General features: G+C 43.7%; 1 protein-coding gene across 1 annotated transcript in view; it reads right to left on the bottom strand.

Annotated features, from left to right (window-relative positions):
- Nucleotides 1-21860, bottom strand: part of ptprga (protein tyrosine phosphatase receptor type Ga) — a 204527-nt gene extending 182667 nt beyond the window's left edge. Inside the window, exons 1-2 of the mRNA XM_031567522.2 lie at nt 21325-21860; nt 21128-21221 (exon numbers count right to left, since the gene is read on the bottom strand). Of these exons, the coding sequence (XP_031423382.1) occupies nt 21128-21215 (88 nt within the window). The 5' untranslated portion in view covers nt 21216-21221; nt 21325-21860. The remainder of the gene's footprint in view (nt 1-21127; nt 21222-21324) is intronic.
- Between the last annotated feature and the right edge of the window lie 2346 nt (nt 21861-24206).

Below are 24206 nucleotides of genomic sequence, written 5' to 3' on the forward strand. Positions count from 1 at the left end.
TTCATTTCCTGGGAGAACTGACAAAACATATGTCTTCCCAGTGCAGCAAGTCAGTCACTTTGGATAAAACCATCTGCTGGCGAAATGGCCGAATGTAATGTAATTCTAACAACTGCACGGCAAGGTGAAACTTCCATCTTTGGTGACAGTCCCGATTCAGCAGCATTTTCTGCAGGGACCCAAAATAGTAAGGGAAAATGCCTTGGACAGTGATGGACAGTTTAGCAGTTTCCCTTCTTTTGATTTTTTTTTGGCAAGGATGCAGGAGTGGCAGTGGAGCGCTGGAGCAATAAACGAGCGGTGTCAAGGCCGGGGTGAAGGGCAGGCAGGGGAGTCTGCGGAGAGAGATGTGAGAATGAGGACACGGGGACGCGGATTAACAACGTGGCATTGTCCCTTTAGTGCCTCCGTTCTGGGGTTATAAAACACACAGGCATATCCTGCACATTTATAACTCGGCAAACACCACGCTGCCCTCCTCCACAAACACACACACATGCACACGCATTCACACAAACACACACACACACACACACACACACACACACACACACACACACACACAGCCAGCCAGCCATGCCCTGACCATATGACATCATCTGTCAAGCAGCCGTGAAACGCATCACTTCTTGCTTCCGTTGCACCTCAGTTGTACAAGCGGCAGAGCTAGATTTAGATGAGGGCCAGGTACGCTAAAAGGATGAACTCGACTTGACAAGAAAAGAAAGGCGATCTGCCTTTGTGCGGAGCTCTTCATGATGAGTAACAGCCTCCCACTGCTGCAGCAAATGGGAGTTATTTAATCCTGCGTGGCTATATAACTGTATATCTGGCTTGTTTTGACAGCGTGAGCGTTGATTTAGTTTTTCGACAGATGGGTGGGAAACCTTTGGCAGGAGGGTATAAATAGGGAGCTAGAACAGATGATTTAGCATAGAGGCTGCTGCTGGTGGTTCCATTTTCAGGCTGGCTTTTTTATTTTGTAAGTCATATTCATCTTACCCACTCAATGACACACTTCCCAATGTTGACAAAAAAAAAAAAAAAAAAAAAAAACAACAGTGCAGGGTGGAGAGCGTTCACAAAACGTTGATGTGTAGAGTACGCGGCTAGGAGAGATTGGCGTTGATATTTGTGAGGAAACGTGATAAGTGTTGAGTATGCAGCTAGGAGAGATTGACCGCGGGGCACCAGAGGCTTTGTGGGCTTCCGCCGTGCCTGGTGCCCCTTTGGAGGTGGCATGGGGGGGGGGGGGGGGACATGTTTGGCTAAATTCCTCAAATGAAATAAACAAACACCTCAGAGGAGGCTGTTAACCTCGCCACAGGAGGCTGACACCTCTTCAGACACGGACACCGACGCTGTCCTTGTTCTTCGACTCGGTGAGAGCGAGAGAGAGCGCAACACAAAGACAGAGAGAGAGAGAGAGAGAGAAAAAAAAAATCTATAAAAGGAACCACTCCTTTGCTAAGTGATACAATCTTTGCTCACTTCCCCTTGAAATGAGGGGGAGCTTCTCGGAAGCGAATCTAATTTTCCACCTTCCAATAAGTCTTTTCGGCCCGCCAGGCCACGTACATGAGCGCACACAAGCAAGTGTGTGTGTGTGTTCGTGTGTGCGTTCATTTGTGTGTGTGTGTGTGTGTGTGTGTGTGTGTGCGTGTGTGTCCTCACAGGCACGCTCCACCTCTGGGCCCTTGCCATTATCCTGTGCTTGACCTCCCGTGCGTCATTCTCCCAGGCCCCTGATCCCCCGTGACCTTCACATGCGCATCGATCCCATCTGGAGACTTTACAGTACGTAAATGAGCCCGCCGCTCTCGTGCGCGGGCGTCCTAGTCAGCTGTTTATGATTAATGGCGGTCATGAAGATGACCCCTCCGTGATGTGGCAAGAGGCAGAGGTTAAACCTTCATGGGAGTCGAAGGCATCTGAAGGTGTTGCCAAGGCTGGGCCTCCTTTCAGGAAATTATGATGGGTTTTCTTATTTATTCATGTATTTGCTTACTTATTTACAATTATGTGTGTATATTCGTTTATTTTATCTATCTAACGTTTATTTAACATTTATTTAGCTATCTAACGTTACCCGTGTCTACCGTCCATCCGCTGGTACACGAAATGAAACATTCATGAATGTCAGCAAGACAAGGCACAAGGAATATAGTACAGCAGGTAATATCAAGTGAAGTGAGGACCTGTGTGTGTGTTGCATGGAGAGAGCACCACTTAAGACTCCCCCCTGAGCCTCTCTCCCTTGCTTTGGTGTCAGACTGCTCTTCTATGACAACAGAGCACTTTGTGTGAGAACCTTCTTCTGGAGGCAGGAAAAAAAAAAGAACACAAAAAACAGCAAAGAAAAAAAAATCCACTACCTTGCTCACTGAAAGTCACTCTGCCCTCCTTTTTTTCACATTTGAAAAGAATAATTCTTTTTCGTATCACGAGCATACAGTTCTTCCCCGGGTCCAGGGCAGATGGTGATGAATTCCCAAACGGCAAGCCTGGGAGGTTAATGGCAGGGCCGTGTTAGAGATATGTTTCAGGTCAGCTAACAGGGCGCTGGTCTATAGCTGTCAATACTCTCTGAGCCTCGTGCCACACTTTCCAAGCAGAGACGATTACCTGGGCCTCTGGGTCCGACGGTGGAGCTTCCTGCAACCTTGCCTCTGATCTGTAATTTCCACCCTTCTCTCAGCCGCCTCATCCACCCCAGCGGCAGCATCTGTTTGGAATGCTGCTAGGAAGCCCGTGCGGTGGTTGGGTGGATACGGCCCAGCACGGCGCTCCGGATTTCATGCTATCTCTTCTCTGCCGAAATGTCACACATTATCTAAAGGCATCACAGGGGCCTCGGAAATGCACTCACTCGGGAGACGAAGGCCAAATCGCTTCACGGCATTATGCGTTAGGTGAGAGGGCCACAAAATTGAGGGTGGTGAGCGTGATAGGAGTACAATGATCCTTAGATAATCTGTTTCTCATTTCTTTTTTTGTCAGCTAAAACCACTACACCACTTGCTGTGATCCCCCACCCCCACCACCACCACCACCACCACAATCCAACCCCCCCCCCCCCCCCCCTTCACCTCCTATCATATTCTCAACTTCTGGGCTCCTGCACATGAATACTTGTGGGCAAGGGAGCAATAGGTTTGGTATCAGTCTGGATAAAGGGTTCAAACACTTCAATCACAAATGTAATGGGTGCGTAGGAGAGTCATTGAGAATCCATAGCCATGAAACAAAAACCAAGGTTGTGCCTTTTTGTTGCATCTTTCCAGTGCAGTCGGGTCATTGTGCGATAGGATATCCCATCTCACCAACATTTTTACGTAACATGTATTAATGAAAGTCTAAGTTAAATAGGATTCTGAGGGTCAAACAGTACTATTACACCAGGGACGAGCCCCTTGGACCAATGCCAAAATCCCACTTCAGGCCAAACACAAAAATCCTGCACTTCCGAATCCCACAAGAGTTTGTAATTCCCTTCCAAGTTTAACCTGCAAAAAAATAAAAGTACCGTCATTCCGAGAGGGACTAATTCAATTTCCTCAGAGAAGATATCACCTAGCACCGTCCTAACCTTTGAAAATTAACTCCAAGAATAGCCATGCAGCATGCCCAAGACTCAAGACCACTGCCACACATGGATTCTGTTTGTACTAGGTTGACTTCATGCCCTGACATTCACATATTGCCTTCGCTCACCATGATTTTCGTATTCATAAAGCTTCGTATAATGAACTTAGATTACTGGTTTGAGCTCAAGTCTGTGGAGAATTCTGGAAGGCATTTCCTATCCAACAGAAGGAGCAAACTTCTAAGTGGCGAGATACTGTAATTCCCACCAGGTGGGCCTCTCTGGCATCTTACGGACCGCTTTCTTCAAGCGAATGGGCGGCTGGCTGAAGGCCTCCGACCTTTTGACCTCACACACAGTTGACCTCCTGAACTGCGCGGTGGTGACTGACCTCCCTCCCGCCCATGACCCCCTGGCAGCCAGGCGGCTGCAGATGTGGGAGGCAGGGTCAACGCCTGGCCTGCCTGACACTCTGGGCTCTCGGCCTGCAGAGAACAAGAGCCGCTCTGTGAGTATTTGCATTGTGTAAACCCACTGTTTACTAGCGCCATTGAAAGACCACTGGTGCCAAACAAATCTTTAATGCCCCCTTAAACTCCTTCCCGTTTACGCAATAGCGTGCGTGGCGCAGTAGAGAAAAAAAGAAAAAGAAAGGAAAAAAAGATCCACCGCTGAATCTCTCCGCATCAATGCTGTCTCGGGTCTCATTTTAATCAAGTGAGAATGAACAGATATCTGCATTGAGCGTTTCCATGACTTTTGTCCCTCATTAAGTAGACACACTCAGCGTTAACTGCTGTAGACAGTGCTCAGTCAAGTTGAATAAGTATTTACTGGTTAATTTGCAACACAATCTTAAAGACATCTGTGCATTGCATACAAACACACACACACACACACACACACACACACACACTTACTTTCTCTCTCTCTGTCTCTCTCTCTCTCTCTCTCTCTCTCTCTCTCTCTCTCTCTCTCTCTCTCTCTCTCTCTCTCTCTCTCTCTCTCTCTCTCTCTCTCTCTCTCTCTCTCTCTCTCTCTCTCTCTCTCTCTCTCTCTCTCTCTCTCTCTCTCTCTCTCTCTCTCCCTCTCTCTCTCCCTCTCTCTCTAATTAAGCCATTTGTCTAGATCCAGCAGCCATTACAAACATGGGTTAAAAAAAACAATTGATATATGGAACACAAAGTAAGCTCCAGCATTTGCCAATTAAAACCAGCGCAATGCACACTAAATAACAAGTTTGATCAAACGAGTTGGGCACAGAACCCATGAGCCTCCAGCTGTCCCAACTGGACTCCTTTTCTTCTTTGAAGCTGAAGACCAGAACAGCTAGACAGACAAAAAAAGAAAGGAAAAAGAATTTCACCAAAACAGCTACAGTCCACTTACTGCACTGTGTCGAATGTGAAGGGGCTCTTCAGGAAATCCATAGTTCATCCATTACTCAGCCATTTTGAAGATTTATCAGGAGAGGAGCAATACGTGCACACCAGGGGAAGGCACGGACATGCGGGAACTAGCCAGTCATTTCTCAGACTATTAACCGGAGTTATGGCCAATAGGAACAGAACTCCTTAATGGTCCTGTGATCGATTCTGGATCATTTTGCAGACTGTATTTCAAAGGATGATAACACTGGTAGATAAAAAGCCGGCATAGCCGTATGAGCTTCATGGATTTGCACAAAGGGAGGGTAAGTGACAGCTCACGCATCAACATTCCAGGTGACATCAGAGAGAGAATGAGTGCGGAATAGATATTGAGAACAAGACCGGGGGGGGGGGGGGGGGGGGGGGGGGGGGAAGAGACAAAGCTCTGTGGAGGTATGTACCTCAGGCCCATCTCTCCTGGTTGCCATCTGCCATTCGCAGATCAATACTCTCACTAAGTGCAGTCTGACAAAAGGAATATTTCACCTTTAAATTTACCTCCGACACCGCTTGTGGTGAAAGCCTACACTTTATAACTCAGGCAATGTGGGCTGGAGCGTGCACAACATTTCACCAAACAAAACTTAAGCAATTATACATTCCAATAGGTATACAGAGATGGTATACAATGTTAAAAGCCCAAAAATACTACATAATTGGAATTGATATGGACCACAGCAGTCTAAATGGACTATGCACCATTTAAAAAAAAAATTTTTTTAAAAATCACCAAATTACTACTGAACTGATAAATGGGTAATATCAATGTCAAATCAACAGATTTTAGAAAAATGAAAATTTCACATGGAATGACCCAAATGCTATGTTGAACAGACATACACTGAAGGCAGTTTGGTCCATGGCAGTTTCTTTTTGGAATTTACTTTATCATTTACTGAATGATATAGCCACTGTATTTCAGGTATTTCAAGAGCCTCTACTTTCAAGCAAGACGTGAACGTAGTCGAAAGAGGTCTCTTTTAAGACATCTTTTTTAAAGGGGGGAAAATGAAGATAGCAAATCCTGGGTGCTGAAAATACCTTTTTGTCTTCTGAAAAAGTAAAAGGTCTGTGGGAGGCATGTTCCTCAGAATGTCTTTTCTGATGCCAGCCCACACTTACTGCAGCTTTCCCTCGCACTCTTCATTGACTCCCAGCCTTCCCCAGCGCCACCACACCACACCACTGCTGAAGGTAACGGCAGCTTTGATGTTATTTTGAGATCAATACTTCATGGAGGTGAGCTACACCAAAATTCAGTGGCGGGAGGGAACCATAAAGCAAATTCTGAGAAACAGTTTCAAGGATCAGGCCATGGAGAGAGAGAGAGAGAGAGAGAGAGAGAGAGAGAGAGAGAGAAAAGAGGGAGAGAGAGAGAGAGAGAGAGAGGCCTGTCATAGATCCAAACGCACATCCACGATTATTAAAACCGCTCTGACTCACAGGCGACTCACAGAAACTGTCTGGGCGGGGGTACAGAGAGGATAAGATATAATACAAATATGGATATGTATGGAACACACACACACAGGTGTATACACACACACACACTAACACACACACACACACATACACAGGCACAATGAGCTGTGGTGAATTCATGAGACTGAACATTTGCATTTATATGTGCCTGGGATGCGGAAATAACATAAATCGCACAGACAAGGCTGCGTCACTTTCACAGCAATTCCCTACTCTTAAAACTTGCGACAGAAGGGATGAGGGGGTGGGGGAGTCTTCCTGTCCTTCCTTTGCTGAGGTGGAGGTGTGACAACCCACTCCTGCGTTTGGTCATTTACCGTATGCACCCACGTCACAAAGCGAATATGCGTACATTACTCACGCTACGCAGGGGCATTACTTCCCGGTCTGAGCAGACGAGACGCAGTCAGTCATTCGTCCGCCAGCCCCATCAGAAGTTATATTAATATTTGTGTCAAACCATTTGAGCTGTCCGCCACCTCCATGGATAGCCATTACAAATCCATTTGGGCAACATCATTATCAGTTCAGACTGCAACCAAATCCCATTTGCCCCCCTCCTCCCTGAAAAATTCAATCCCCATCAATGGGTTCATACATCACGATGCAGCGCGCATTCACCGTTTCATTTTATTACTTTACCCATTTTGGGGTGAAAAAAATGCATTCATAAACACACACATTCACTCTCACACACACACACACCCACGCACACAAACACACCATCACATTCAGCATGTACATACATACCGAGAGATACTTTCAACAATATAAAGCGGTAACTGAAATCTCTGGTTCTTTCATTTCATGGTGCGAGGGAATGTAAATGAACTTGATGGCTCGATTCACCCCTGGGATGTGGTCCCCACTTGATTCCTCTGAGCACGTAGCCACAGGAAATCACCCAGCTTGTCAATCAAAAGCCGGCGCGGCGGAGATATCATCCCCGCCCCATTTCAAATAACGTCCCTTTGTCATTTTTTTTGAGAGAGCCCTGAAAAGGAGGGAGTGCGAGGCTGGGCCTGATGAGAACTAATTAAAGAGATTAGAACAGGAGCGCGAGTGACTTACAGTGATAAGGGGGTGACCTACTACTGATGCGCCCCGCCCAGCACATTTAATCCAATTGTCTTCCGTTAGAGTTAGTGCTTTGTTCTTTTTCTAACCTGTCACTTGACAAAAGGAGGCCTTTCTTCCCGTCCATAACATTTTAGCAACATATAACCCGAGACGGGCTCCTCATACCACTTAACAGCAATTATGTGTAGGCAAGACAAATAAGAGCAATATGTGACAATTAAAGTTCATTCAATTCTAAAGTAACTCAGATCGTATTAGATTGACTCATTCATTCATTCATTCGAATATTTCTCGCCTATGTGATTAATATGAGTTTTCTAATTTCTTTAAGCGAAGCAAACTCCCACCACCCAAGATCCACACCAAAGACTCCGCTGAGTGCTCTTACACCAGACGGTGCCCTCCAGGATTTTGCGATCTTGCATTTTCAGAAAGTCACGCAAATTCAAGGATTCCCAGCCATTGCAGTTGATGGTTGCAATTTTTTAATTATTGCAATATTTCTGCAAAAAAAAAAAAAAACAGAATTTCTGAGAATTCCCACAGCAAATTCGGTGACTTTTGGCGGCATCAATCACCAAAACCCTTGCAAGATCCTGGAGGGACTGACCAGTAAGCAGAAGTCAAAGCGAGGCTTTCCTCAAGAACTCTTGCTTGGTTTTACATGAGGCCTTACATTGCTGTGGAAACCTTTCAGTGAGCAAACTGTTCCCCTTTGTGCTTGGAGGTCATTTGCATTCCCTGTCGATAGGCCACAAAACTGGACACTTAGGGGGGGGAACTGCACCAGGCTGTCGTTGATCCGTTAAGTAAAAGACAGATAATGAAAAACCAAAGATAAAGACGATCAGTGAAAATGACAGAGCACACAATCTGGGACAGACAAGCTGCTTAAATATGACATTTGCCTGCTTGGACTGATAACTCCGTGTGGGTCTCAAATCATCTGGAAGTTGAAACGGCAGAGATTATCAAATAGCATTTCCTTAAAGCAGACAGGAGGAATACGTTCACTGAAGAGAGAGGTCAAAACACATGTACAGACACACACATTCACTCATGAACACAATCACAAACTCACAAATCCAAGTGCCTGTGCACACACACACACACACACACAGATACACACACACCCCCACACACAACACACAAACACACAAACACACAATCCTATCTTTAATAGATGCAACAGGATTCCATACTCTGGTCAAATCATTTCTATGAAAGGCTTCTCCCAGCCCGATTTCACTCATTTCAGGTTGTTAAAAAGCATGAATATGAAATCTCTTCCGGCTCCGCTCCGAGTGCGGACCCAGGGCGCCTCATGATGATATATCTTCCTATTTATACAACATGACTTTGACTCACACCCCTATTCTCAGCCGCCCCTCTGTGCCTGAGCATGCCACACAAGTGGGGGCACAGAAAAGTGTGACTGATGATAGCGCCGTGACCGAGATGGCTGAGAGATTACAAACCGCCAGGGCAACTGCTGCACTGTAATAATGTCATCACCGAAAGTGAAAAAAAAATCCCAGGCTGTGGCTCTGAAGAACAATAACATTTTTTTTTTGTCTCTCTTTCATTTCCCCCCCCTTCCACCAGCAAATATCACTGTTGTGTTGACATTGAGGGAGAGGAGCAAGTTGGCCACACAACAAAGTAAAAAGAAAGTCACGACGACAGCTCGTGAGATCTGGCTGCCCACACAAACGGACAGACGTCTCTTTTTTCTTTTACCCCCTTGAAGAGACTTTCACTAATCGAGACAGAAAGAAAATGGATGAAATGGGATCAAAGGGAGAGATAAAGAAGAGTTTTCATTCTTTATCGAGAAAACTGGTCGATTCACCGCACCTCCGATAACAGGGAGTGGAGGATGAAGTCGTTTTATATCAACACGTCTCGTGAGTGGAATCCAGCCCTGAAGTGAGACTGTGAGTGCCTGCCTGCCTGCCTGCCTGCCTGCCCCGCCCCCCCCCCCCCCCCAGTTCCTACATAACACTGGACTGCAGGGGAAGGGAGTGAAATGATCCAAAGAGCTCTTCTACCATGCTGGGCTGCACCCCCACAATGATTAATAATTAAATCATTCGGTTCGCGGGCAAGCTAATCTTCCCCACCCTGCTCTCCTTTTCTGCCGTTTTTCTACCCCTCTCTTCCTAAATGGTGACTCTTATAAAAACCCCAGGGGTGTCACTGACCCAAAAGGCACTTTTTTTTTCTTCATCATTTTTAAAAGTAAAATATAGGTTTGCGGTCAATTACAAAACACAGACCAAAAAAAAAACTAAAACAGGGAAGATGAAAAGAAGGCACTTAAGACACGAAAGACAGAAAATGCCACTTCCCTGATTGGTCCTACTTTCTACTCACAGCCCTACTTTTTTTGTCATGCTGCGTCACTCCCGCTGTGAAGAAGAGTTTGTACATTGTTTGTGAAAGCGAAACCGGGATCATAGGGTGAGAGAATGCCGCGAGGCGACCTAGAGAAGACTCATAAATTAAAAACATACAAATATACTAACTACACATTCCTGTAACTCAACAAAATAACAGAACTCCATAAAATCTTTCATGGTGTAACACAGATACAAATTATGATCTGAGCAGTACTGCTGTGTCTTACCCAGGTAACTGTATGTGTGTGTGTCGGATCTGCCGTTGCATAATTTCTGACTGACATTTTTCACTTTACACCGTCGTGAGAAAAATAATGCTTCTTCACAGTCTTCCACTCAAAATAAAACACACATTTTCACACAGAGCGACACATTCTGCAGGCCAAACAGAGAAGCATAAAAAAAGGGAGCCAAAAGTCCCCATCATCTACAACTCAGCTCTCTGCTTGCGGCTCTTTTCCCATGCTGTATTCCTAGGTAATAAGGTCATAGAATCTCATTATTGCCAAGGTTTCAGAGTTTTATATTATCATTTGGCTGCCAGCACAACCCGGAGCGGAAATGTAATGATATTTTGTTACCAGCCATCTGCCACACGGACCAAAACACTTTCCCTGCAATACAATAGCCCTTTCTGTGTGCGGTGCCTGGGTCTCCACCGCGTACAGTACACGTAAGAGCTGGTCCCCAGCATGCCCACTGCAGAGGACACACTTGGCCTAAAACAGCTGCCTCGCGCAGACCACATAATCCCCCTCCCAGGCAGCCGCGGGGAGCTGGGATTCCCAAATAAAGCTTGCCGACTTTGTGCGTGCAGAGTTGCACAATAATGACGACGACGACGACGACGACGACGACGACGGCGACAGAGACGACAGAGACGACGACAGCGGCACATATTTTGAACCGCGAATATCTGAACATGCCCGCGTTGAGACAAAGTGTGAAAAAGTGCTTGTGGCAAGGGCTTCCGATGCGTGACCACTAAGGGCCTGTAAGTGGATGAGGGAAAGGGGGGGGGGGGGGGACTGTCTCTCTCGCTCTTTGTTAATTTTAGGTAATAGGCCCTGGAGTCATTTCAAAGCTGGAGCTTCATCCGCGTTTAATGGTAATTAGATTTTCTTTTCTGGATCGTTCCGTGAATGCTTGTCAACATGCTGTCACAGTGGACATCCATGAAGTGACACCGCCTGAAAGCCATTTCTTTGGCTTCACACCAAAGTGCAGAGGGCCCGAAGTGAATCAGGATTTCCTATTTCACACACAAGAGAGAAAACAAATCCGTGGACCCATTTCATGCAACTACATTTTTGGTGGCAAAGTTAATGTGATAAAACCACATTGGTAAGATTTGTCATTTTAGGTAGTTATGTTCAAATACATTTATTAAATCTTTTGCATGCACGGAGCTACAAAACATTCTGCAATAATTTTACTGAAAAAAAATGTAGTATGCTTTTCACTAGTTTTCCATGTCTGAAGGTTTTAAGCGTGTATATTGCACAGACATTTGTGTCTGTATAAGGGCTTTTCATCATTTTAGTCATCAACAACAAATCTACCATTGTATGCTTCTCCAAAAAAGGTTTTTGTATGTGTTTTATGTGGAAAGATATGATCTAAAATAATAATTACTAATATTATGGTGTACAAACCCTTTTTAAGATAGAAAAAAAACATACTGCTCTGAGTAGCCATGAGCATTCTCTAATGCCAGGTAACTTTAGGATATGAATGCCAACATGGTAAAGAGCTACAAACGGTCTAAAATGTGCTACATCCTGGTATCTGCACTCACTGTCTTGGTGTCACACATAGAATGAGACTTTAAATATTAGGAAACTTTCAATTCAATTTTATTTATATCGCGCCAAAACCATAAAAGTGTCTCAAACTTCATTTCTTTGGAGAGTATTCGAGAGTAGAAAAAAAGTGAATGACTAGGACAGAAGTGAGTGAAACAGCACTCTTCCAACATTCATCCCACCCCTTCTATCAAACTCCCATCTTATGCAAATGAGCACCATCAGTCCCTCATCATCACCCCGAGTCGCCTCCCTCCCGATGCATCAGTGAGATGTCTGCGGGGGCCGTGGCACCTTGGTGTGTTGCACAGTGCCATGCTTGGATGCTTTCCATTCTATTTCCCCTGTGGGTCATCCATCGCCACCCCACACCCCCCCACCCCCCATCCCCCTTGATGGCAGATCTCTACCGGAGCCCTGAGGTGATTAACTCGAGAAAGATGGCTGCGGCGGCAGTGTAAATCCAAGGGGGTTTCAGGTGGAACACAGCCGCTTGTCTGCAGATGAGGAATAGAGAGAGAGGGGCCCGGCCAAGTCCTTCCTGGAACTGCTCTGCTCTTTCTCCAGCCAGTGTAGAGAGGAGGCTCTAGTGTGTGTCTGAGTGCGAGCAAGCGAGCGGGGAGGGCAGGAGGAGGCGCGCAGAGGACAGAGTGGAGAGTGGAAACTCCTGAGCCTCCAGGGTGAGATCTGGGCAGGCCCATCTGTTAAACATCTGGTTTGAGAGGAGAGAAACCCCTTCCAGCCTGTTAGTCCGGAAATCTTAAATTTAGAAGGCGAACCCGTACCGCGTGGGGCCAAGCACGATGCTAGTCGACGCTACGTTTGGACGCAGGTTTTTTCTCATTTTTAAAAAACTAAAACGCTGAAGAGTTTTGGAAGGGTTCGGCTCGCACCAGATCGCATCAGCAAGACAGCGAGCGCTAACCCTATCAGTGGTGGTCAGGCTAGAGTGAGCCGTCAGTGCGCCAGACCAGCCAGAAAGGCAATCACAGTTGTCAAGCTAAACAGACATGAAAAAGAGTATCTACTTTTGAATTGATTTTACGGCCGTACATTTGAAAACACCATGCCTGTCTTTGAGGTTAGCGCCGGCTCTCTTCTCTGACTCTTTGCAACAATGATTGTTTTAATACCCACAAAGGGTGAGCACATTGATTGCATAAAACAGAGCATAGGCTGACAGAGAGGGAGAGAAAGAGACACAAAGACGGAGAGAGGGGGAGAAAGAAAGATAGAAAGAAAGCCTGGTGTTTGATTGCACACTTAAGCGATTTCTCAAAATGAGATGCTTACATTCATCTCCACTCCTCCCCTTTGTCACTCTCTCAGCCCACTGTCATGCTGCTCTCTGGCTCAGCCTTTTGAGCCCAGGCCTTCTCAGGTGTGATTGAAAGTAGACCCCTCATTCCGACGAGCCATTCAGACCCTCAATAACGGTTCTGCAAATTCTCTCCCAGGGAAAATGGAAGGTCTCGGAATAGATTAGCATAGCATCAGCGGCTCCCTCATTGTGTCCTTTGCATGAAAACCAAAACAAACATTTAATAAAACAAAAGAAAAAAGTCGATGGCTTGTGATCATGGAATTATACCAGTTGGACGTGCATTGAAACAGAGCCGAAAATAATACAATGTCACGAGGAAAGATATTTGAATAATTTGACAATTAATGAGGCAGGGATAGGGGGTGGGGAGAAGGCTAGCTGAGTTAATGCTGAAAACGCTCTTCTATTAGCCACCAGTTACATGTCAAAGAATCAATATGGTGCCTATTAAAAACCCGCGCTGCTCGCTGTGCTGCTGTACCCATAAAGAACCCCAGTTGTTTCATTTTGAAATTTACTTCATTTATTTCCCCAGGTACGTATCTCAGAGAGCGCCTTCGGCACCAACAGCTCTGCATAACAAAGAACAGCATATCTCTAAAGGGAATTACAGCTAATAAATTTCATGACATAAGTAATGCAAAACATGACCTGCATTAATTGTCTCGAGGATACAATTTTTTTTTCAAACGCTTTTGATAAGGACCCGAAACAATCATATTCTGTCTCGGTAGCCAGAGAAGACGTGGTGAATGCAAGCGAGGAACCAACCAACATGTGTTGCCTGAACTGGAAGAGAGATGTCACATAATCTATTCGGGGTAGAAAGCTATTGCTTGACAAATTCTACACAGTTCAATTCCGAATGATTTGTGCTGCTGGGACAGATTACTCAGGGCAGCCCCTGATCATCATCACGCATTTCCACTGCAGATTCAATCGGCGGATGACTGATTATTGCACGGATATCTGGAGTGCACAAAACAAAATGTCAATTTGGGAGCAGTGAGTGAGGAAGGGGGAGGGTGAGAGAGAGAGAAAGAAGAAAAGAAAGATAAAAAGAAAGAAAGAAAGAAGCATTGCAGTTTAAGCAGCCTCTCTAAAAGTAAGACAAATTGGCCTATGCAGTGGACTCCCCAGCCCATGTCCCAGTCTCTCTGTGGAGGAAGCCAGCCTCTCCCAAGCATTAAAGTGGAAAAACCAACGCCACTGCGAGAATTTAATGAGGAGGCAGTGCACTCTCTGGCCCGCCACTGACTCTGTGACAGAACGCTTGTTGGCATGTGGTTATTTTCCCCTTTTCTCCCCCCCCCCTTCACCAAGGGAACAGGAGCTCCGCTATCAAGCCAATAACCAGTCCAGCACACTCAGCCAGCCTAATGCAACACTAATGCATTATGTCTGTGAAAAAATAGCATACAGAATATCAGTGACTACATTTCCCAGAAAATGCACTGGTTTACAAAGGCCCTCTTTCTGCCTATAAAACAAATAGCTCTGGGCGCAATTTCTGAGAAGTGGTGGTGACGAATGGGAAGTGTCTAATAGTTTCTCCTCTTCCAGTCCTTTTTCTGTATCGGCAATTCGGTTGGGAAGTGAACTTGTCACTGCCAAAGGCCTGACAAGGCACGAGAAGGACATTAACTGAACAAGGAGAGATGAAAGGAAGATCTTTAGAGGCCTCATCATCTGGGGGAAAAAAACAGTGCAACTCAAGAAGCTGATTCTCCTAAAAGTGAGGGATGGTCCGTTTATCTGCCAGCTACGCAACAAGCGTGTTAGTGAGGTCACCGACAAGAGTAGATTAAAGCACTCCGAGTCCGAACGTGAAGTGGGGAGGGGGGAGGTAGAAGGTATCGCTGCAGGTTCTTGTAAATATTTGATCAAGGTACAAATGATCGGCAGCCAGAAGATTGGAGAGGGCCGACTTTGTTTTGAAAGTGCCTCGGTGAAAAAAGAAAAGAAAAAGAAAACAGGCCCCTGAATCGATGAAGGTGGTGAAAAGAAAAATTAATTTAAGAAGCAGGTAGGGGCCCCAGCTAGGGAGAAATGTTGATGGATGAAGTTTAGCACTTTTCTACAAAGGCTCTGATTGAGTGCCTTAGCAAAGACTGAATTAATGCCACTGATAATCTAGAGTAAGCACGCTACAGCACAGTCAGCAGTAGGGGCTAGCAACTCAGGGCTTTTTCTCCATTTTTTTTCTTGTAATACAGAACACATGAAATGAAAAGAAAAAAAACAAAGCTTTTTTAAATCCCACACCCTCTAGTGGTCAATACACTACCACCTTGTATTGCTGGTGAAAAACACGTCAGATGTCTTGTCAAACAGTGTGACTGAGAGTGAAGGAGTTATGTGCAAATCTGAACATAAACTACTGTCTATCATCTTATTTTGTCTGAAGTTATACTACTTTTAAGGGTTGGCATGGTCTCTGTGTTTTGTAATAAAAGGGATTCTTAAAAACCTCTAGAAACCACATGAGAAAGTTCCAGAACACAATATACTTTTACAAAAGTATTTTATTCTGTAATACAGGCCTTGTAAAAAAGTAAGAAACCCTTTTTTAAACTATTTCTAAGAACAGTCATTTTAATTTGCAAGCAAAATGGCTTCAGTTAATTTGTGAAACTATGAAAATGCACACCGCTTTGTGTACCACCGCCGAAGGGGGAATGAGCGAGGAAACGGAGACGGTGACGCTAGATCAGACCGTTCCACAGATATGACATTTAATGTTCAACGATGAGCAGAAGCAGCCATCTAAACCAATAATTAATGCACAGCCTCATCTTCTTTATAACTCCAGCTCTGGGCTAATTATGACCTCTGAGAGAGGGGAAGCGCTTGGAAAAAAATACACGGAGTTCAGGCTAAATCTCAGTGAAGGTACTCTCCTCCATCTGCATATAGTTCCACTGCCAACTTCAATAGCGCATGCAAGTCTTTTAAGCACTTTAAGCACACCCAAACCCGAGTGATATAGTAAATATGGTGAAATCAGAAAAGAATGTTGCCAAAGAACATAGGTTTATGCAAATGCAGACTGGCCCCTACCACTACACATGGGAAGCTTACCGCTTGTAAGGAAACACTCTTTAAGTCTGAGAGGAAACTGTCGTGGCTGATTTGTACGTTTTTGATGAGGTAAAAATTATTCTCAGACCTGGATAAAACAGTTTTTTCTTGGCATTCAGGAAATATCTTCAAAAAAATGTCAGGCAGAGTGTGGAGCAAAAAAGGTTTATTTTGCCAGTATAATACCACCAGCATAAACCTAAATCTCGTAAAGTCTCAAGACTGGATTTATATTTTGCATTTCCTTTCTATATACTAGATGAATCCCTCTTATCTAACTAAATCTTCCTTGACCCTTCCCTGTGGGTTATGTGTCACTTTTTAATTGGAGGATGCGTTGGGCCCGGAAATATTCATGTCATATTTGGTCTGCTCTCTGCACCTGTCTTCAAGGCAGAAGCCAAACCAAATAGCTCCTGATATAGAGCAGCTCATGTGAGAGAAACGAGAAGGGTCCCAGGTTAAGAATGAATAGCCTCTGGGAGATAGTGGGGAGCTCCCAGCAGACATGCGGATAGTTCCCCTGATACACCTACCTCCAAGCCCAGCTTAATACTTTTTACACATCAGTATGTTTGCTATACTTGACACACGTTTAAACATAGGAGTGCACATAATCTAATTCATTTCAATCGTGTAAATCAGTTCAGTAGTTTGTCAGACTACCATGGTGGTTATACTGATTAACACACAGATTATCGAGTTTTCATTAACATGTTTTCCACCACAAACTATTTTAGCAAAGCCGTTTAGCTAAACTTTGTCATTATTCAACAATGCATCTGTAGTTATGTTAAAAGACTGTGGCTCCACTAAATGTGATCAACCCCTGTATGAACATGCGTATATTTCCATCAGTCTCAGTGCCGTTTTTCGCTTTCGCCCTGCCTGCCGCAGGAGTATCAGCTAGCCATGTCGGCCAGCAGACATGGTGTACTGTTTGAGCGTGTATGAGCAATGACTACCCACCCTGCTCTGACACCCTCTGCACACAATGACCACACAGCGCATCACACAGACAAAATGTGCAGTAGACACCCTTTATCGTTCCACCACTGCCCACACACACACACACACGCACACACACACACACGCACACACACACACACGCACACACACACACACACACACACACACACACACACACGTCCTTTCAGCTAGGGTACCTTTTTTTCAATAAGTGCCTAGTGCACAAACCTGGCAATCTGGTTGACATGCAAATGATACACCAACACCCTGTAGCAAAAGAAGTGGCCAATCAGGGTAGTTCTAAGTACAGAAGTTTCCACAATAATAATAACAACAATTTCAGGACCGACAAGGATTTCTGTCAACCCCTACTAATGACCAGTCTCTCATACGGCATTAAGAGTTTCTAAAAGCTGCAATTAAGGACTGTCTTTCTCCATACTTGACCAGGAATAATAGAAGCCCTACATCTAACAGCATGGTGGCTGCCGCTCACGTGGAGAACGGGCCCGAGCAGGAAGCGTGCTAACTGAGGCAAGGCTTATGAGGAAGAGCCAGAAAAAGCCCACCCGAAAAGAAACAGAGATTTTTCAAAGGAGGACAGGCCGGGCCCCAGCACAATTAGAAAAAACCTAGGAGAATGATGGGAAACTCCCACCCCTCCGCAGCAAAATAATCCAGCCAGTCCTGATTGAGACAATGAGGTAGAACAATGGAGAGCTCCGGCTGCTGAATCCCGTTATTTTCTGGGTCTTTCATCATTCAGGAAGGTGGCGATATACATCTACATACAGCATATTCTCAGGGGGGTGGGGGGCAGTTTTTGCAGTTTTTCTGGACATCCGGGCGCCTGGCAATGTAAACAACATGTTTTCTTGAGTGTCACACAGCCCTGCGGTAAATCGCTAGGCAACCGCTGCCTGATAGCAACCCACACGGTTAACTGTCCGCGTCCCTCCATATCTTTTAATCAATCTATTAGAGGGGCTTGCGGACGATGACAGCCTGTGTGACTGATAAAGTGACCTGGCGGACATTATAGCTGTTTCGGTGCCTCAGTAAGACAGATAATAGCCAGTGCTGAGAAAGATGATGATGATAATGTTGTTACTGAGGCCAAGAGAACATCCAATCCTCCCTAAATGTCAAACTCAGGTATCACCTACAAGGGAGAGAGATGTAAGTGTCAGTTCAGAGAGGACAGGGTACTAGAGTCATATTCTTTTGTTAAATAACGAGGAGGGTGCACAGCCGACCTTGAGGGGCATTTTTTTTTTATTTACCTGCTTCAAATGTTTTTTTGAACGCACTGACCAACATGCCAATCTCTTTCATTTTGAACTCATGGTTTGGTCACAGGTTGGTTACAAACCAGCAACGCAAAACCTGATGCCTCTTTTCACTGTGGCAGAGAGAATATGGTTTTCCATCAACACCATTGTGACTCAGAAGACCGCCTGAGCCTTCACTAAGGTCAGAGCCAGGCAGTGAGATGAGCCACCCCAGGGTGATATTCAGCACTTTTTTTAGATTGCCAACAGATGTTTTTTTTCTTTTTTTTTCTGGCATTTCATTGCGGACTAAGCAGACTGGCCACATCTCTCATACGAGCATGGCGGGCATAAATAAAGTTATACTGTTTTCCATTTTCTGCGACATTGCGTCTCTGGCTGTTTTGTGAAACACCGAAGCCTGCTAAATGAACCTTTCAGCAGAACAGAATACGGCGAGTCAGTCATAGAGGCTGTTAAAGAATCAGGGGATAAGACAAAGAGCGTTTGCTCATAAAGCAAGTGGAGAAAACACACAGAGTATCTCTTCATTTGTACTCCGCCCAGCCCAACCCATACTACAGTGCACACTGACAGCCTCATACTGGGCAGGGAAGCTATTATCAGGAGAGAAAGAGAGAGGGAGAGAGAGAAACCGTGAGAGAGAAAGAGAGAGAGACTACATGAATAAATGTGAAAAAAATAGATGAGGAAAGAGGGAAGTATATCAATATGTCCGAGTCCTTGAGGTGCACTTGGCACTTGTCCTTTGGTGACAATGTCTTATTCATGGTGCATTCATCACCCCCTCTAATGAAATCTAACCCGGGTTGAGTGCTGACATTTTTGGGCTTGCATACAGAGTCTGCCGAGGAAACAGCTCCAGCTCTCAGTCCTTCTAATACATCTCCCCTAGACACACACGACATGAGGGGAAATGGGAAGCTACACAAAAGAAATTATAATCCAAATGTTTAACAAGGCTGAAGTTCAGTCGTGGGTTTTTTTTTCGAATACAGATTGGTTTTTCAACCCTTTCCTTCAATATCAATCTTACTTGAATACATGCATGTCAGTATGACTTGTGTAATATATATATATATTTGATAATGTGTATGGGGAGAGTCAATTGTCTACTAAAAAGTTTTTTGTCATTTTATGAGTGGAAAAGAAATGCTAATGTTGCATCTATTAGTGGCAAGTTTGTATAGTTCTAGCACCATGAAAGCAAGGACCGATGCAATGGGAATTTCATTACAACATGCAGACGGAGAGAAATGAGATGCGACTTTGATTAGATTTAACTATAAAAAAATAACCCAAAACTGGGTCAGCACTGTTTATGCAAACTGGATAAAAAGAAAACAATCCATGCATATTGATGTTTCGACAGGAATTGTAACATCTTGCTACATCCCATTCTTCTGCATAGTTGCATTCATAGTTTATACTGATGTGAACTTATCGGACTGAATCCCTGAGGGAAATAAAGTGATATTTCCACCACCTTTATACCCTACAAACAAACCTCTACTCTGCTACTAGTGATACAAACGCAACAACAAAATGCTTCAGATAAATAACTAAACCCATGTTTTCTTGCATTTTATTTAATGTTGGTCCCCAATTTCTGATTAATTATACACTAGGAAAACTAGGGTCATTATATGATTTCTCTAACTATTCTACCTAAAACTAATGATGCAGGTGAGAATGTCCACGTCCACATCATAGACAAGTACATGCATAGAGAAAATACATTTCACCACCTGGATGTATGAGCTCTTTTGAGCCAGTGGTGATGATTGTACACTTCTTGGATTGCTGTCATCACAATCAAATAGTAAAAGGACTGATGGTTCCTATTCAAGGTCATTCAAATAATAACTAATAATAAACTAGGCAGAAATTCTGCTTTGGTATGTAGTGTTTAGGGTATCGAATTACGGAAAAATATAATTGATTAGTGATTACAGGCATGCGTTTTAAGAATCGTCTTTATGTGAGCGGTATTTGGATAGCCGAAATTCTCAATCTCCAGTTGGCTTATCAAACAGCGCTACATTTTTAAGAGGTTTAAAGGACATTTCCTTTTCTCGCCGTCAAGAATGGTCCTACTTAGAACGATGCGAGGCATGCAGATTCACCACGGTATTTAAGATCAACTTGCAGCCGCACAGACCGCCAATTCCGTCCTGTCTTGGGTATATACGAGGTTTCGCAGAATGATAATATGGTGAATGCAAATATTGCATAAAAACAACGCATCCTGAGATCGCAGTCGTTCTACTTTATAATACAAGTTACACTGTTACTCGCGGCTTCAGCTATAGCCTACGACCAGCATTCCTGTAAAATAACGGTTTTATAGATCCTGTGGTGTCATGTATCAATCAAAGGTTATTTCTTATACTGCAAGATGGCAACATTGTTGCAAGACATAGGCTAATCAGATTGTAGTCCTTAACACCCAGTCCGATTAATTAATATCCAGGTAGGAAGACAAAGCAAACGTTAAAAGTCAGGGTGTCATTTACGAAAGGGTTGTGTCAAAAAGCTTATAAATACATTTGGGGAAAATATGTGTGTATATTACATGACGCATTCCTCTCGGTTTGTGCGTTTATGATTGCTTTCAAACGTCATTTTCAAACGTCATGCGCTAATGAACTGAACAATTTAATTTCACAAACTTACCGGGATGACAGTCGGCCCAGAAGAGCACGAAGGCGGACAAAATCAGAGACAAGATCCAGCAACAACACGATTGCAGTAGCCTCCGCATGTCACTCTGCACATGGAGAGCAACCAATAAATAAGGCAACTGTTGACTGAATAGTCTGTCAAATAAACATAAACTTGCCCAAACGATGTAAATTCACCAAAAAACCTACAGCGCAAATGTGGCGCCCAGGAAAACTTCTTGCTTCTGAAAGGAGTAGATTCTGCTGAGAAAAATCTGTCGAAGTTCGAACGGTCAGGAAACAGTTTTTCTGTCTCAAAACCTCTCACACAGCGCAGTACTCCCCGAAATACACATGACGGGAGGGATGTGGTCTACTATTCCGATTCAGTTCATTAGTCGGGGAAGGTGGAAAATAACGTATAATGTTATGGTAGACGTCCGTGCAGCAGTTGCAGCAGTTCAAGCGAAAACAGAGAGATAATAGTTGGAGCAGTGCTGGAAGCTTTCCATTCCTCCATCCAGGAAGTAGCGTGTGAGCCTAAGTCTGGCAGAGACTTTAAAACAGGCTGGGGAGAAAAAGGCGAGGGAGAGAGGGAAGAGTACACACTCCTCCGGATCCTAGCGCCGAGGAGTAGGCTACTGCTGAGATCGTAGTGTGAATTTCCATCGGACTAGCTTATGCTGTTTAACGGTATTTTCTGAAATAAAAAGACCCGAAACATGAAATCATGCGTGGGGAGATATGAACAAGCACAAGGCTGTTATAATACAATATGCCTACTGAATTTTTAGTGATTAAAAAATACAGATTCATCATTTAGTGCATTTAGTGAAATTCAACAGGAATATCTCAGCTTGTCTTTGTGTTTGTATTCACACCCAACAAAGTACAAGACGGTTGCTCAGTTATGGCTACATTATGATGTTAGGTTAAGATGTCAATAATTTTGCCAATTAAAATATATAGTGATACAAAAAGTTTTTCATCAAATATATCCTGTTTGATCTTTCTTTCTGGTTGTGTATAACTGCAGAGTGGGTGGGTGGGGGGGAGTCGAATTATAAGCCATTTCTGTTTCAATTACGCCCACCAGTCCTTTATGACAATGTCAGGGATGTAGTACTACATAATAGTTTCTGCTCTAGGTTTTGCCTTTAAAGTTGAAGTACCATAGTACTAATTGTTGACATAATGACATAATACTGGCTTACACTTATTTAACAGTTATTTTTGGGGATGGGGAAGCTGATTAGAGATTCTGATAAAAGGTTGTTGATTTTTGAGCTCAACAGCCAGTCAAATAACACCTCTCCCTCCTGTGCAACATGTTGTTTGGCTGGAGCGATTTATCGCTCAGTCCAAGCTACTATGCTTGTTGCCATTTGCAGAGCTAGGACTGTATGAACACTGGATTCATTTGTGTGTGTAGGTTTGTGTGTGTGTGTGTGTGTGTGTGTGTGTGTGTGTGTGTGTGTGTGTGTGTGTGTGTGTGTGTGTGTGTGTGTGTGTGTGTGTGTGTGTGTGTGTGTCCACTGAACAGACAGCTAGGGGACCATGAGGAGCAACCCACACAATTTGACAACATTATTTGTGTTTTGGATTAGAACTTCAAACATACAAAATGAGGCGCCCTGAATGTTGAAACTATTGGATTTATCCAACAGAAATGCAGAAATGATATACAGCTATGGGAAAGACTGCAGAGGCATAATAGGATACCTTTGCTAATTGGATTTACATGATCATTCATATTTTGACAGTGGTGAAGGTGAATGTCCCTTTAATGGTGTTCATGCCAACAACAGGGGATAAGATGTGTGTTTTGTTCTACTGAGAAAATAGGATATCCTGAAGTATTTTTACTGTGACATTTCTCCACTTTTCTATTCACATACTGTATTTGGGGATAAGCATTTTAGGTCTGAAAGTATTTTTCAATAAGTTCTTTAAAGTTTATTGGGGTATTTTTTTTATAGATTTCTAACAAGATTTGCTGAAATTATAGGAATGTATCCATGATGTATTCACAACGTAATAAATTGACATTAGTACAATGTTCTTTTCCCTAAAATATTGAATCTGCATAATAAACCAATATCATAATGGAATTCATCATTTCTTTGATAGAGACATGTCTAGACATCTGCTTTCTGAAGCAAATCCATCTAAGATGATGGTATAACTGTACCTCTAGACACACTTTTATTCTTAACACCTCTGAACTCCCCTGGCATTTTCTGTAGACATATCTTCCTGTTAAAGAACTGTGAACTCTGTGATGCCTTCTGTCATCGTTGCCTCTAATTACACTGGTCTTTTTTTTCTACCCCCATTGAGCAGAGCTAGCTTTCTGGAACTTCAGTCTGATTCCTTTAACCATGCCCAATAATACTTGGTACACTCTTTCTATAAAATCCTAAAGATGTGTTGATATGCATCATCTTCTTGACACTGGCTTGTAATAGGATTTCTGATGGCCACATCAAAAGTGAAACCTTTACTTTGGATCCATTCGAACTAATTAATCAGCTTCATATGTTAGCCTATGGTTAGGCTATGGTTAGCCTATGGTTGACAATGAAGCCGCAAGCAATACACAAAAAAGTTGGCTCGTGTGTATACACTAGAATTAAGTGAACATATGGATCAGTGGATAATGGATGATGTTGAATTGTGATGCACTAATAGTTGATATAAAACGCAAAACTGAGAGGCCTTCATCATGTAAGGGTCCTTGAATAAGGCTACTTAGCAACATTTACCTACCTCTACTATGAGAAACAGTAAAGAGATAATTACATTAAAAAAAAAAGACTCACGCTGGATAAGATCTCTAATGGATTAAAAAAGGCTGTGTGAAGGAAAAAAAAGACAACTTTGAACTCTAACAGGAAAAAACCTCCAAGGACAAGAGCAGAAAACATAGGTACTGGGAAAAAAAAGTCCATTGAACAGGGTTTATTAGATGAATGTCAGAGCCATAGACATATGAAGAGGAAGGTCAGGACTGTGTGTACTGTGAGGCACACCTCTAAAGACAGTAGATATACAAGAAATATCATCTTAAGCATGACTCAGAGGAATATCAT

Source organism: Clupea harengus, chromosome 5 (assembly GCF_900700415.2).
Source record: "Clupea harengus chromosome 5, Ch_v2.0.2, whole genome shotgun sequence".
NCBI lineage: Eukaryota > Metazoa > Chordata > Actinopteri > Clupeiformes > Clupeidae > Clupea > Clupea harengus.